General features: G+C 32.6%; 2 protein-coding genes across 3 annotated transcripts in view; both read right to left on the reverse strand.

Annotated features, from left to right (window-relative positions):
* Positions 1-14,209, reverse strand: part of LOC105140320 (uncharacterized) — a 16,827-nt gene extending 2,618 nt beyond the window's left edge. The window contains exons 1-2 of the mRNA XM_011047111.1: positions 14,205-14,209; positions 12,307-12,310 (exon numbers count right to left, since the gene is read on the reverse strand). The gene's annotated coding sequence lies outside the window, so the exon portion shown is untranslated. The remainder of the gene's footprint in view (positions 1-12,306; positions 12,311-14,204) is intronic.
* On the reverse strand, positions 619-3,879 carry LOC105140319 (uncharacterized). Of its 2 annotated transcripts, XM_011047108.1 has the most exons (6): positions 2,846-3,872; positions 1,968-2,098; positions 1,790-1,852; positions 1,558-1,647; positions 1,121-1,286; positions 619-960 (listed from the first exon to the last, which is right to left on the reverse strand). In XM_011047108.1, exons 1-6 carry the CDS (start codon positions 3,446-3,448, stop codon positions 763-765), a joined length of 1,251 nt encoding a protein of 416 aa, XP_011045410.1. In that variant the 5' UTR covers positions 3,449-3,872; the 3' UTR covers positions 619-762. The 2 variants fall into 2 exon arrangements, with proteins under 2 accessions (XP_011045410.1, XP_011045412.1); XM_011047110.1 differs by lacking the exons at positions 619-960; positions 1,121-1,286 and adding an exon at positions 1,293-1,381 and having other exon boundaries at positions 2,846-3,879.
* Positions 14,210-14,972: the final 763 nt, after the last annotated feature.

Raw genomic sequence — 14,972 nt, forward strand, 5'->3', positions numbered from 1 at the left:
AATGACAAAAAGAAAAAAGCAAATCACTGAAAATCATGTTTTTATCTTGTTGATTTTTTAAAAATCCATGATCTACCAGAAATGGTTCCAAAACAAGAAGTCATTCATTTGTGATTTTTGTTCTTCCAAAATTTCTTTAGTAGACATTTTGAAAGCTATTAATTTCATTCAAGAAGCAGTGTGGGTGAATAAACCTATTGTAAATACTCCTATACATCTATTAGTTTTTTTGCTAGCTATATGCGTCGAAAGCTTCTCTATTGTGCTCCATTTATGGATAACTTTTAAAATACACCGAGGGCTTTGAAAGAAAAATGGATTCCCATGAATGGCTCTGAGAATCTTAATGCGCGATTAGAGGAAGTTATTCACTATTTTCAGGTCTTGCTTTTCACTAGCCAGTCATGGCACATGGAACTCCCTAGGAGTTTCAGAAGTTTTCTCTTCCCTGGTAAAAGGGAGAAACATATGTAGAGAAAAATGGATTCCAATGAATGGCTCTGAGAATCTTAATGTGCGATTAGAGGAAGTAATTCACTATTTTCAGGTCTTGCTTTTCACCAGCCAGTCATGGCACATGGAACTACCTAGGAGTTTCAGAAGTTTCCCTTCCCTGGTAAAAGGGAGAAACATATGTAGATTGTCCTTGTTATGCAACTGTCCTTCACTGACTCCATGGAGGAATATCATTAGAAAGCATAAGAAAAGGAATAGTGAAAGGCCTCATCGTTTTTAGATTCTGAAGAATTTATACCACCTGCTTCACTCACCTGACTGTTTCAATATTCGATACCCAAAAACCGATCCAGACGACGTGGTGAAAAATAATGATAAGAATTTTTCGTTTGTCTCATCTTGTACAACTGGTGTGATAGATGTCAACTTATGATCTTTGGGACTTCCATGGACTATCCATTTCCACTTCCTTTGGTTTAATCGTCTCTCTACCAATTTACCACCCTGGATATACAGAAAATATTGTGAGTAGAGGTCAGATGATAATTTGGCTTTCTGGAAAACATTTGTTCTTCATATTATTCCCCCTGTTTGTGTTGCCTTTTTATCACTTACTGTTGTATGGGTGTTTGTAGTAATTTGTTTTTGTTTACAGATATGGTACCTTAGTTAGAAGAAAAAGAGAGATGGAGTATTCTCCACTCAAGCCATGTAGTGTGCATCCCATTGATGGCATCAGAGAAGCATCTACTATTGTCCCTTCTGCCCATATATGCTTCTTCCATGATGGCTTTGAGCTCCTATCATATTCATAAAGATCTCCTGTGGAACTGCATTGCAGCACACTTTGTTTCAAATGAAAACGAAGATAATAGCCAAGAACCGAGGGGCCAACTTAGCCACAAAGCGTGGCTTGATTGGACACCTACACAGAATATCTGAAAATAACTACAGGCGTCATCATATCTAATCTGATGTTTGGCAGTGCACTTATCAGGAGTCAAATAATAACAGTGATTTCAATTAGATTATACTTCTTGTTAACCTAGTCTCTTTTAATTTTTGAGTTGCATCGAGTTATTGATTTGAGAGAGATCTCACCTTATGGTATATACTACGTCTGGTCTAATAGTAGCAGCATCAACAATTGCTGCAACATCTGCACCAGGTGGTCGCCCGTGATTTTCCCATCTGTTCCATGTTTATAGCATAAATTTCGTTAATATTAGAGTCTCCTCATCAGAATCTACACCGTGAGCAGTTAAGAAAATTCAAAAGCAATAAAACTAGTTTTAGCGATGATGGTTTTTAGTTTCAGAAGCACAAGTTTTACCTTGGAGGCTCTGCCTCACTGAGTTCTAATAACGAGCCATTCTTTGTGCAGAAATAAATTTTCCTGGAAAGTAACGCGGTGGAAGCAAGGAGTTCATTAGCACATTTGCTGCAGTAATTTAATGTGATTATGCTGTTTCGGACTCTGGTATGTATTGAAACAGAAATATTGCACTCACAGCCCATCATGAGAAATGAGGCCGGAATTTATTAGCATCAATGAACTTTGTTCTGCTTCTCTATTTGTGCTTTCGTCGAGAGTAGGTGTGAACTCTACCCAAATTGGCTGTGAGCTCTCACCGAGTATCATCTGAAAAGGGAAAACAAAGAAGATAAACGATCCCATACTAGAAATAATAGTGCAGTTTAGCAGTTGTAGTGTGCAGTTAATCCATTTTTATTAAGCAGTCATCAGAGCACGCTTAGTGTCAAATTCGGATTCCTTGCACGGTTTATTAGCAGAAAAGTATCTAAGAAGAATTAGTTTTGGTTTCAATTGAAATTATTTAGTTGCAGTGTTCTGTTTATATATCAGAAAATCATGGGACCATTGCTTGAGCAGCTTCAAATACAAAACACGTGGTAGAGCTAATTGACATGGAGCCAGTCCAGGTTATACAAGAGTGCCATGCCTGCATGTCAGACTTAAGTGGTGACCAGGTTACACTGATCACAAGTGCTTGTATAATATAAATTGAAAATTAGATGGTTAGTACAAAGAAGCATGTGTTCCTTCCTGATTGAATCCAGTACTACAGGAAGACAGAAGGCTCTAGCAACTACTAGTCAATCAAGGTTTGCTGGTCTCCAAGTCTGATATTAACGATCTCTGCTCACCAGACTAAGACTCATAGAAACATGATAGGAATAGTAAATTAAAGGGCAGAAATATAAGTGATCTTAGAAGAAACCTAAAACAGGAGTTTTTTTTTTTTTTGGAACTAAGCTTGATAATTGCAAAGATGTTGAATTGTGTAAGCTTTATTCCAAAATCATAGGGACAAGACAACAACTGTTATGAGCTTATATGATTATGCAGCTCGAAGAAGACCAGTACCTGATATAGGGTTCCTGCTTCTGATAGAGCAAGAATAGTTTGATTGACAATAAAGACACAGATTGCATGACCAGTCAATACTGGCAGATCATGGGGTGCTATCACCCACTGGATTCCATTCCAGAACCTCTCATAGATAGACCCACTTTCACCAGTGACCCAAATGGATGACTCAGACATTTTAGTCAGAGAAATTCTCTTCCTCAAAGGCAGAACAATCTCAGAATTCGCTTCTGTTCCTCCATCTTCAACCTTCCTTTTCAGATTCTCATTTTTCTTGGAATCATTATTCTCTCTTTCTAAGTTCTCATCTACATCTCTTGTTACTGGATGAATTTTACCCACTGTAGTACAGTTGTCATTAACACAAGAGACAAGTTCATATGGCAGCTCCACTTCAACCCAGGTATTGGATTGCTCTTGGAACTCCCAGAAACGATCAGTCTTCTGCTCAAATTCTCTATTCTTTTGTTGAGCATAGTTACGTGGGCACCAAGAAGCAGAACCAAGGCTCAATGACAAGAGGACCAAGATGAAAAGTAATAAATGAAAACAAGGCATAGTGGCATGACAGAAACTGGTGATAAAAAGGTTCCGATACATACAGAAGACTTCGAAACTACGATGTGCAGGTGGTTTCAGGTACAAGTCAGGTAGGTTTTTTGTACCCTCTGTGGAGCCCCATATAGGGCCAGAACAAGAGAAGGGCCACAGGAAACTACTCAAAGGATCTGACCATCATTATTTTGAAGACAAGGAGCTCTCTTCATGGCCTTCTCACCAGGACCAAATAAATACAGAGGGAAGGTTGTGGGGGGGTCCAATAGTCCAAATATACATGGGACGGAAGATGGGGTTAGTTAAAAATTGATATAGTTTCCCTTAGATTTTAACTACCTCCTCATTTGTCAACTCTCTGTGGTCACAATAACAAAGACAGTGATGATGTGTTTTGGTGGGGTTGCTCATCTTTCTTACTTTGTAATGCAGTGAACGAGCTTCAATTTTCTTAGCAGCTAATAATGATCTTCTCACCTAATTCACGACTTGTCACTTTGTGCCAAGTTACTTTTTCACCTGTTTGCATGATGCAATATACAGAGTTTAATCAAATATGGTAAAAGAAAAACATATTTTTTGTGGACAATTCTTGCTGCTTTTGCAAAATTATTCCTTCATGGAAGTTCCAGTACTAGACATAATCCCCACAGCAAGGAACAGATTCACTGCATCAGATGCTGCATGTTGCAAGAAAGTTTGATCAAATAATAGGATGATTATGCCCATCCAGTTGATGATGATGGCGGCATATCAGATGTAATGCCATTGGTCACTTGACTTCCTATGAGTAGACTTGTGAATATTCCTTTTCCTTTTTTTATTTTTTTATTCTGATTGAGTCTAAAGAGATGAGGTAAGATGTCATTGATTTTTTTTGCTTGGGGGGCTTTCTCATTAGTCTTTGAAAGAGACACAGCAACCGTAACGGCAAGCTGTGGAACTCTCTCTCTGTTCTCCAGTTTTAATCAATCCATAGATTAGACAAGCAAAAGAAAAGGTTAGTACGCAACAATGGAACTTTACTTGCATGATCCTCCATAGCTCCGCAAGTGAACATCATCGGCTTTTTAAGATGCAAGACTCTTTGCTTGTTGAATGAATGAAGAACCTGGATTGAGGGGCCTAATCATCGAATTCCATTCTTTTATGGCCATTTGTTCAGCCGTTGTCTTCACGTACTGGGTGCTAATTGTCGGGTCTGTAGATATGGAAGGTAATCGGTATCAACGGGTTGAATTTCTTGATATTCATATTCTAAAAAATTTAAATATTTATAAACTATCTATTATTATTTATTAATCAATAAAAAATAAAATAATTAATATACACACACTAGTAAAATTATTTATGCTCCGTTACCAGTCGAACTATTCTTTTTAAAAACTTAAAGAAATGTTAAGAATGTAAAGATTTTTTAATAATATCATTAAATCTAATTAAATAGTTTAATCTTGAAATTTGCTAACCTAACTCTACGCCTAACTCAAGTTTTTAATTGAATTGCATGAGAGCTGACCCAAAATAAATTAATTAATTTAATGGGTTTAAAAATTACTTAAATCATAAGTAAAAACATAATATAATTTTTTTAAAAAAAATTAAAATGATATTGTTTTTTAAATATTAAGATGATACCAGATTGAATTGATCTCGATCATCTTACGACCTGAATCATGGATTTCAATGAGTTTAAACTTGTTAATGAGATAATCCAAGTCAATATGTTAAACTCGAAACTGGGCAATCTAAGTTAATACATCAAACCCGCAAGTTGGGTAATAGACTCCATTAGGATTAATAATTTTTTTCTTTTTCTAAAATATTCTTTATTTAATTACATGATAAAAAAATGATCACAAAATCAAGTGTCAAACCAATACTGAGAATTTTTTTTTAAATTATGATAACATCATAAAAAACAAAATCAAACAAATTAAAATACTTAATTTTTAATTAACCTGATATTGAATGATGAAATAAAAAAATAAAAATTAAACTCGTCAAAGCTACGAACAAGCCCACAAACTTCTTAAAATTTAATAACATGTTTTTGTTTAACTACATGATTAAAAAAAAATAAAAATTCTCCTAATTGAGTCCTATTGAGTTCTATTAAAAAACAAAAGTAATCCTTTAAACCCATGAACTGAGATGATTAAAATTAGAAAAACAATGTTTTACTTTATAATGGATATATATATTAAATATTATTTATAAATGTGTATTTTATGTTAATATTAAAGTATGAATATATTATATTACATTAAGAAAATTTAAATATTCTATAAATATATTTATATAATATAAAAATATATTTCGAGTTAGATAGAAATCTCAAGTTTAATTTGATGATCTATTCACCACCGATTATCTGTCTATCTAAATCACATCGGGTGAACAGCATCCATTGATTGGGATTAAATTATCATTTCTAGGAGATTGTGAGGCCTTGGGATTGGAGGTCATCATGTGCTGTTCTTACTAATAAATGGAATCTTTGGGTCAAAGTCAAAGAATCTACCAGGGCCGTTGGCTCTCAAGATTCCAATCTCCCGAGTAGTGGGGGAGGGCTTAATTGACTTTTCATCAATTAGTGATTAGCCGACAAATAGGGTTCGCAACGTGGAAGAGGTAAAATCAATATAATTATATTGCACATAATGGGATTTGTTTGCCTACATAATCACTGTGAGAAAATAAAATGCACCCTTTTTTTAATATTCTTTTTTATGAAAATAAAATGCACTTGTTGAATATATATATATATATATAATTTTATTTTAAGAAGATAAAGATAAGTAACGAGGACGATATGAATATAATAAAAACTATGATTTAACCTCTCCAATTTCTTTAACTGATTAATTAATAAAAGAAAAAAAATATGTAAACTGACAGGATGACTAATTAAGCAGGCTTCTTTTTGATATCATATGGGCATGGTGGGCAGGGTTGATTACTCATTAATTATTTGGGACGTAGTAATTAACTTTTGCCAGGTGGCAGTGAAAGGCTGACACACGCACACACATTGTCCGCAGGAAGGTCCGTTTGTCTTTTTTATCGTGTGAGGTTGATTTTGTCGCCCTTTAAAATATAATTAGCTTAAAAAAATATTAAATTTATATATATTTTTTAATAATTTTATAGTATTACTATTGAAAATAAAAAAATCTTAATAAATTGATTTAAATATATTTTCAAAATAATAAATATTTTTTAAAAAACATCATATATTATAAATACCAAACACGTACCATGGACAATATAAATCACATTTAGCCTAAAAAGGATTTTTCTCATTGAAAATTAAGGAGACATGTTTATCAAATATAATGTTTTTCATAATAGAGAACAAGGGTCCTGTTTGGCTTCAATAAAAAAATATAAGAAGAAATTACTTTGTTGTGGGTTGGATATTTTTTTTATATAAAAAATTTTAACATGTAAACTATTTTGACATGTTTTTTTACATAAAAAATATCAACTATAAATTAAAAGATTTATTTGTATATCTAATTAAATAAATCAAGAATCATGTATGTTAACAAATAGAAATAGATCATCAATTATAACTAAATATATATTTGAAAAAGTCAAGAAGTAGATATAAATCAATATATTTAATCCGCAATACAGTTAATTTATCCTATTATGTTCAATAACTATACCTATTAAAATTATTTTTAAATCAAATAATAGTATAAATAGACACACTCATAAAATTGATTAAATAAAATCAAGGAAAAAAAATAATTTTATAAGGTTGCACTTATTAGAAAAACTATTTAAAAATAAAGTTTAATAATATAAAACATAAAAAAAGTTATAGATGAATTAGAAAAGTCTTTTTAAAAATCAAATATATACAAAATACTTAAAAAACAACCACTATTTATAAAAAACAAATTCAAAAATAAAAATAAGATAGAATAGATATTAACTTAAATATAAATTTTAAAAATATTTAAATAAAAACATATAAAAAAGCATGATTTTCCTTTAAAAATCCAAGATTATAAAAAAGAAAGAAATGAAGAGATTAGTCCAGTGCCTAGACCATTTAGGAGTGCCTGCGAGCAACGTGTTTTTTTTAGATGTATTCAGGGTAGATGACATGTTGTTTACTCTAATTTTTATTTTTAAATAGTTAGACTATGCATTATTTGTCTTTGCCTAAATTCTAGCTATTATGGTAGCTAAAAAATTAAGTTTGAAGGATTTCTCAAAAAACAAAATCTATTTTCAATTCACTTTGACCCAAAACACTTAAAAAATACTTTAAATATCTTAATAAATTCATCCATGACCTCTAAATACCTAAAAAACCATTCTAAAACTCGAAATCAACCTGAAATTAAAAATTTCTCGAGCTCATATATGTTTTTTAGACAATTTCAATGTAAAAAACGCCTAAGTTGTAGTCTCTTCATCAAATAGAATTACTTGACGCAAAAATCGATCATTTTGATAATCAAAATTATTGCCAACAATAGTTTTTTCTATTTATCGTCAAAATCCAGTGTTCTCTCTCTTTCTCTCAAATCATGAACTTAAAAATAATAAAAATAAACTTTTTGTGCAAAATCAAATTAAAAAAAATATTGAGCGACTAAATAGGTGCAACATGTGAAGTTTGATGACTAAAGTGAATGTTTTTTAAAACTTTGAAACCATCATTCATTTGTGTTGTCTTTTCCATTTTGATCCCTCGTCTTTCAATATTGTTCTTAATGAACAAGTTTAATTTAATTGTCCTTAAATTTAGCTAAAAAAGGATGCAATGGTGCAAAAAAGGTTTGTGGACCAAAATGAGAAAAATAAAAAATTCTAAACATTTAGTTCATTGTAAAATGTAAGAGAATAAATAATACACGTATATATTAAAAACACCATACTATTTTGTGTTTTCTACTAGTTATGTGACTTGCAATTCACTGCAAGTCATATATTTTTATCTATTATAAAAAGAAATTGCATGCAGGTTTTTTAGATGCATTTTCTCATTAATTTTGTTTTTGAAATGCAAATTAAAAAGTTTATGCATGCAAGTAATCAAATAAGGTGTTATTAAATAAATAAAAAGTTATTAATGATAAATAAAAACTAAACTAAAAAAATCAAGAGACATGTGCAGATCAAGTTATTTAATCTCACAAGATTGGACATTTACCGGGTTGTGTTTGCTATTTTTTTATTTAAATAATTTTTTATTCAATCAAATAATAATATAAATAGACATACATATTAAATTGATTGAATAAAATAAAAATAAAAAATATTATATAATACTATAAATATTATCTAAAAATAAATATTTTTTATTTTTAAAAGAAAAGTGCCTGATAGAGTTGGTACTGTCTGAAAAATTAGGGTAGTGACTCTCTTGCTAAAAAAACTAATTTTTAAGTTATTTCAGTATAAAAACACCCCACTAACACCTCTGGAACACTCATAGTCTAATTAATTAGCTCAAAATACCCAAAAAATCCACAAATGAGAAATTAAACCGATTCATATTTATCTTTCTCTGCTTATATTTATTTTAAGCAGTTTATATTTATTTTTAACCAACATTGAGGTCTTAAACAACTATTTTATTTATTTTTAAGCAACATTAAGGTCTTAAACAACTACCTTTAAGCTTTTTTTATCTTATGAAACCTGTAAACATAAAAAACCTCTATTTTGGGGGTTGCAAATGACTTGAATGATGACTTCTCATTCATCACCAGAAAAACCAACGACACCTCTCTTTCAAATCAATAATTGAAAAATAATATAAATAAAATTTTATACTAAAATAAATTTATTTTTTTAAAAATTAAAAGAAATTAAATTGTATAATTAATATTATTTTTAAAGTTTGAGGATCTAAATGTATTTTTGATGAAATCTCTGGCACACTACCAACGTTTGATGCTTTTATTTTTATTTTAGTCTATTTTCTTTTAATTTCATCTTTGTCCAAAAAAAAAACAATTAGCTTTAAATTAAGATTAAATCACCTAAAATAAAATTTTGAGCATCAAAATTAATTATTATTATTATTTTTTATTAAAATTAATTATTAAAATATACACAGTATGTCCACAATGTTACGAATTTGTATATATAATATAATATAATAATAGTAGTTAAATAAACATAAGTTTCTTCTCAGATCCCAGTCCAAGTAGGAGGCTCCAACTATCCCATAATAAACCCATTTAGCCCTTCGTCAAATGGGCTGCAAGCTCCTCCCAATGGGCACCCTCATCCTCTTTTTTAACAGAAAGAAAGTTAGCTCGCAAAGGTTTAGCGGAGACTATATTTTAAATTGCATTTTATTAGCTTGATATGCTTGCCTGTGAAATATAACTAATTCCATATTAATATATTTTCTCCTCTTAATTTCAGAAACCCCATTCTTTAACTCAAAATTTAATTCAAGCATGTAGAAATTCCAATTTTTTCTTTTTTCTTTCTGTGTTCTGTATATCTCTTGAGGGAAAAAAATTAACGTCTTTTTCTTTGTTATATAAATTTATATTTTAATTTGTTTTTTAATAAAATATTAAAAAATAATTTCTGACACAGTTATTCTTACTACAATTAAATTTAAGAGAATAATCTATTTTCTAGAAATATAATTTACTATAAGATTTATTTGATAAGAAAATTTATTTTCCAAATTAAAATGCATTGAAAAAATAAGCTAACAAATATTTTAAATTTATTTTCCAAATTAAAACATAATGAGAAAATAAGTTAATAATCATTTAAAAAATATTTTTTATGCATCCAGTGTTAAGAATATCAAAGATATCATTACCGTGCTCCCTACAAACCAGGATGCTTGATTTCAAATGCTTCCTGTGTTATATTTAAACTTGTACTCTGTTGTGATCATCCCGAGAGTTATGATTGCTGTAACGTCTATATAATTATAATAATATACATGATTTGACTACTTTAAGTTAAAATCATTTTTCTCTGTATTGTCTTACATGGTATCAGAGTAAATCTAGCTTACGCCTTAAAGATCTCGCTTTCGCTTTTTCCAAAAAAAAAATACATGGCTGAGTCTGGTTTCTCCTCCTCATCCCACTTTGCTTTTCCCAATCTAACGCAACTTGTTTCTATCAAACTTGATGAAACAAATTATCTTGCGTGGACTGTCCAGTTTAAACCTATTCTCAAAAGTCACAATTTGCTTGGCTTTATTGATGGTTCTAACATCTGCCCTGCTATGTTTGTTGATGATAATGATGCCAAAAATAAATTCATAAATCCTGCTTATACCAGTTGGCAGAGTCGTGACCAACTTCTGCTAAGTTGGATCATCTCCTCTATTTCTCCAGCACTGGTGGCTTCACTCTATGGTTTGGACTCCTCATTTTTGGCATGACAGTCTTTTGCTGCTCGTTTTGCATCTCAATCCAAATCTCGCATCTCCCACTTGAAACGTCAACTACAGAATCTTCAACAAGGCTCCTTGACTTGTGCCTCGTATCTGACTGAAGCCAAGTTCTTAGCAGATCAATTATCTGCTGTTGGAAAACTAGTTGATGATGACAATCTCATATCCTTTATTATTGGGGGTCTGAATCCTACTTTTACACACTTTATTACATACTCTTTTCACACTCGGGAGGCTTCTATGTCATTTTTTGATTTCAGGTCTGAACTACTGAATCATGAAATAATTCTGAATCGTCATGCTCCACTCAATCATGCACCAGAGACGTCCTCTTTTACTTTATACACCAATCGACCAAAGTTTCAGCCTGTAAAACGTAAACTCCAATTTTCAAGGTCTTCAAACACCAACGCTGCAAAGCCAAATTTTTATGCCCATTCAAGTTGGAAACAGGACGTTCGTCCTGTTTCCAACTCTGGTGGTCGTTCCCTTTGCCAGATTTGCAAAGGTAATAATCATCAGGCACTGAATTGCTTTTGGCGAATGGACTTTCCTTTTCAAGGACATCATCCCCCTACAGACCTGGCAGCCATGGTTGCTGATATTAATACAGAATTCCTGAATTGTTAATGGCTTGCAGACAGTGGTGTTAATGCACATGTAACTAATAATACTGCGAATCTTGACTCCAAACGCCCATTTGATGGCAATGAGACTGTCGGTGTATGTAATGGTACAGGTTTGTCTATTAAACATACTGGTTCATCCATTGTCCACTTTGATAATAATCGTTTCCTTTTTAAGAATATTATTCATTGTCCTCAAGCTGCTACCAATCTCCTTTATGTCAATAAATTTTATGTCGATAATGATGTTACTTTCCATCTCACACATAATGCCTATTCGGTTCAGGACAATCAGACGGGAATCATGCTCCTTCAGGGTCCGAGTAAAAATGGGCTCTAACCTATCAATCTCTCCAATTTATCATAAAATAAACACAGAGGACTAATTGCTTTTATGGGAATTAAGGCATCTAGCTCTCTTTGGCATCAACGTTTAGGTCATCCATCTAAGTCTGTCCTGCGTCATGTTTTATCTAATTTTAATTTACCTCTTGTTGGTTCGGTGCAAAAGAATTTTATATGTGAATCTTGTCAACTTGGCAAGTCCATTTAACAACCCTTTTCCAGTTCAAATCGTGAGACATCATGTCCTTTAGATCTGGTTCACTTGGATATGTGGGTTGCACCTCTTATTTCACCTAGTGGTTTTAAATTTTATGTCATATTTATTGATGATTTTAGTCGCTTTACATAGTTGTATCCAATTGCAAACAAATCTGATGTCTTCAATTCTTTTGTTCAATTTAGACTACTTGTGAAAAAACAATTCTCATCCCCTATTAAATGTTTACAAACTGATAACGGTGAAGAATATATTTCCTCACTTTTTACTCGGTATCTCATGAAAAATGGTATTTTTCATCAACGAACATGTCCGTATACCTCTCAACAAAATGGTATTGCCGAACGTAAACATCGTCACATTGTTGATATGGGATTTACTTTACTTGCACAATCTGGCCTTAATAAGAAATTTTGGGTTGAATCATTTTTAACCGCTGCATATTTAATCAATAGGTTACCAACACCAATTTTAAATAATGACACTCCTTTTTTCAAACTACATAAAGATGCACCCAATTACTCTTTTCTACGGAACTTTGGATGTCAATGTTATCCCTTATTACGTCCATATGCTGAAAATAAATTGTCATATCGTAGTATACCATGTATTTTTATTGGTTATTGCTAAAGTCAAAATGGTTATAGGTGCCTTGATCCCATAAGTGAACGTGTTTACATCTCTCGCAGTGTTATATTTGATAAAAACTATTTTCTATCCAAAATAAAGATCCCAAATCACTCTCCTATTGGTGTCGTGATTCCTCCTGGTATGTCTTCTTCTCCCTTTCAAATTCCAGTTCCTACTAATTATTTATGTTCACCATTTATCAGATCCACTAGTATGTCTTCCTCTCACTTTCCAATTCCAGTTTCACCTATCCATCAGATTTCACCCCAACCACATGAGCCTGTACCAACTAATCATCCGCCCCATTCACCTCTCTTTGACTCACCTGATCTTTTGGCTTCTGTTGAGCACTCCCCTGTCCACCATATTATTACTCGCTCACAAACAGGACAGTCTCGACCTCGCTAATTCCCTAACTATATAACCCATTATTCCTCACGTCATCCACTTCACCTCTTCCATACAGTTACCATCCCTCCTGAGCCTAACACTTTTACACAGGTAGTCTCTAAACCAGAATGGCGTGCAGCTATGAAATCTGAGTTCAAAGCATTATTGAAAAATGGTACATGGTCACTCTGTCCACGACCTTTATCTCACCATATTGTCCGCAACAAATGGGTTTACAAGATCAAACAGAAACCTGATGGCTCTAGTGATCGTCATAAGGCACGGTTAGTTGCCAAAGGATTTGATCAAAGGTCTGGCGTCGACTACTTTAAGATTTTTAGCCTAGTTGTTAAACCGATAACTGTTCGTCTCATTTTAGCCTTGGCTGTACATTTTCGATGGACAACACGACAACTTGATGTCTCCAATGCTTTTCTTCAAGGATACCTTGATGAGGAAGTTTATATGGAGCAGTCGCAGGGGTTTATCAGTGTTGAACATCTTTATTTTATCTGTCGATTGCATCGCTCTTTTTATGGCCTAAAACAGGCACTACGAGCCTAGTTCACTCGTCTCTCATAGGTACTTTGTGATCTTGGCTTCTCTGGTTCTCAAGTTGACTACTCACTCTTCACTCTTCATAAAGATAAATTGCATATTTTTATATTAGTGTATGTCGACGATATCATCATCACTAGCAATGATGATTCTATGATTTTCTTTATTATCTCACAATTACAATGTAAGTTTGTGATGAAGGATTTAAGTGACTTATTTTTTAGGCATAGAAGCTGCACGTGATCAGACAGGGTTGCATCTACAATAGTCTAAATATATTGCTGATTTACTTGATCATGCGAATATGGTTGGTTCCTGACCTTACAAGGCTCCCTGTATTTCTAGTTCAAAGATGTCGAAATTTGATGGTGAACTCTTAATTGATCCCTCTGAATATCGTCATATTATTGGAGCCCTACAATATGTTACAATTACACGTCCTGATATTGCATATTCGGTAAATCAGTTATGTCAGCATATACAGGCACCTACCAGTACCCATTGGACTTCGGCAAAGCGAGTTCTTCGTTACTTAAAGCATACTCCTGATTTTGGTCTTCATTATAAACCTAGTACTGTTGCCTTACATGCCTTCTATGATGTAGATTGGGCGGGTAATCCTGATGATAGACGTTCTTCTAGTGGCTATGGCATCTATTTTGGTCGGTGTTTAGTTTCTTGATCCTCTAAGAAACAACCTGTTGTCTCTAGATCTAGTACTGAAGCAGAGTACCAGAATTTAGCCTTAACAACAGCTGAAGTATATTGGATCCGTATGCTTTTGCGAGAATTGCACATTTATTTACCTTCACCACCTACACTTTGGTGTGATAATCTTAGTGCCATGTTTGTGGCTTCTAATCCTATCTTTCATGCATGAACCAAGCATATCGAAATTGATTATCACTTTATTCGAGAGAAGTTTTTTAACAAAGATGTCGTTGTTCGTTATATTAACACCCGTAATCAAGTTGTAGATATCTTCACCAAGGGCCATACTACTTATCGGATTTGTATCTTGCGTGACAAATTATTGGTATGTTCCATGCCCACTAATTTGAGGGAAGGTGTTAAGGATATCAAAGATATCACTGCTGTGCTCCCTATAAACCACCAGGATGCTTGATTTCAAATACTTATTGTGTTATATTTAAACTTGTACTCTGTTGTGATCATCCCGAGAATTATGATTGCTGTTATTGTAATGCTTATCATCACAACTGTAATGTCTATATAATTATAATAATACACACGGTTTGGCTACTTTAAGTTAAAACCATCTTTCTTTGTATTGTCTTACATCCAGGTTCATAGTCTAGCGGTTTTGGTAAGAATTTCTTATATTTATATTCTAGTTTCGAATTTTTATGTACATGTTTGTCATCTTGCAGTATTTTA

The sequence above is a fragment of the Populus euphratica genome, unplaced genomic scaffold (genome assembly GCF_000495115.2).
Source record: "Populus euphratica unplaced genomic scaffold, PopEup_1.0 scaffold105.1, whole genome shotgun sequence".
Classification (NCBI taxonomy): Eukaryota; Viridiplantae; Streptophyta; class Magnoliopsida; order Malpighiales; family Salicaceae; genus Populus; species Populus euphratica.

Bases quoted from the DNA above. Each gene is read 5' to 3' on its own strand.
- LOC105140319 (XM_011047108.1), bottom strand. From the start codon at position 3,448: ATGTATCGGAACCTTTTTATCACCAGTTTCTGTCATGCCACTATGCCT. The intron at 2,099-2,845 runs GTACTGGTCTTC...TTCCCTTTTCAG, and splicing joins AAGCAGGAACCCTATATCAG to ATGATACTCGGTGAGAGCTC. The intron at 961-1,120 runs GTACCATATCTG...CTGTATATCCAG, and splicing joins CTCTTTTTCTTCTAACTAAG to GGTGGTAAATTGGTAGAGAG.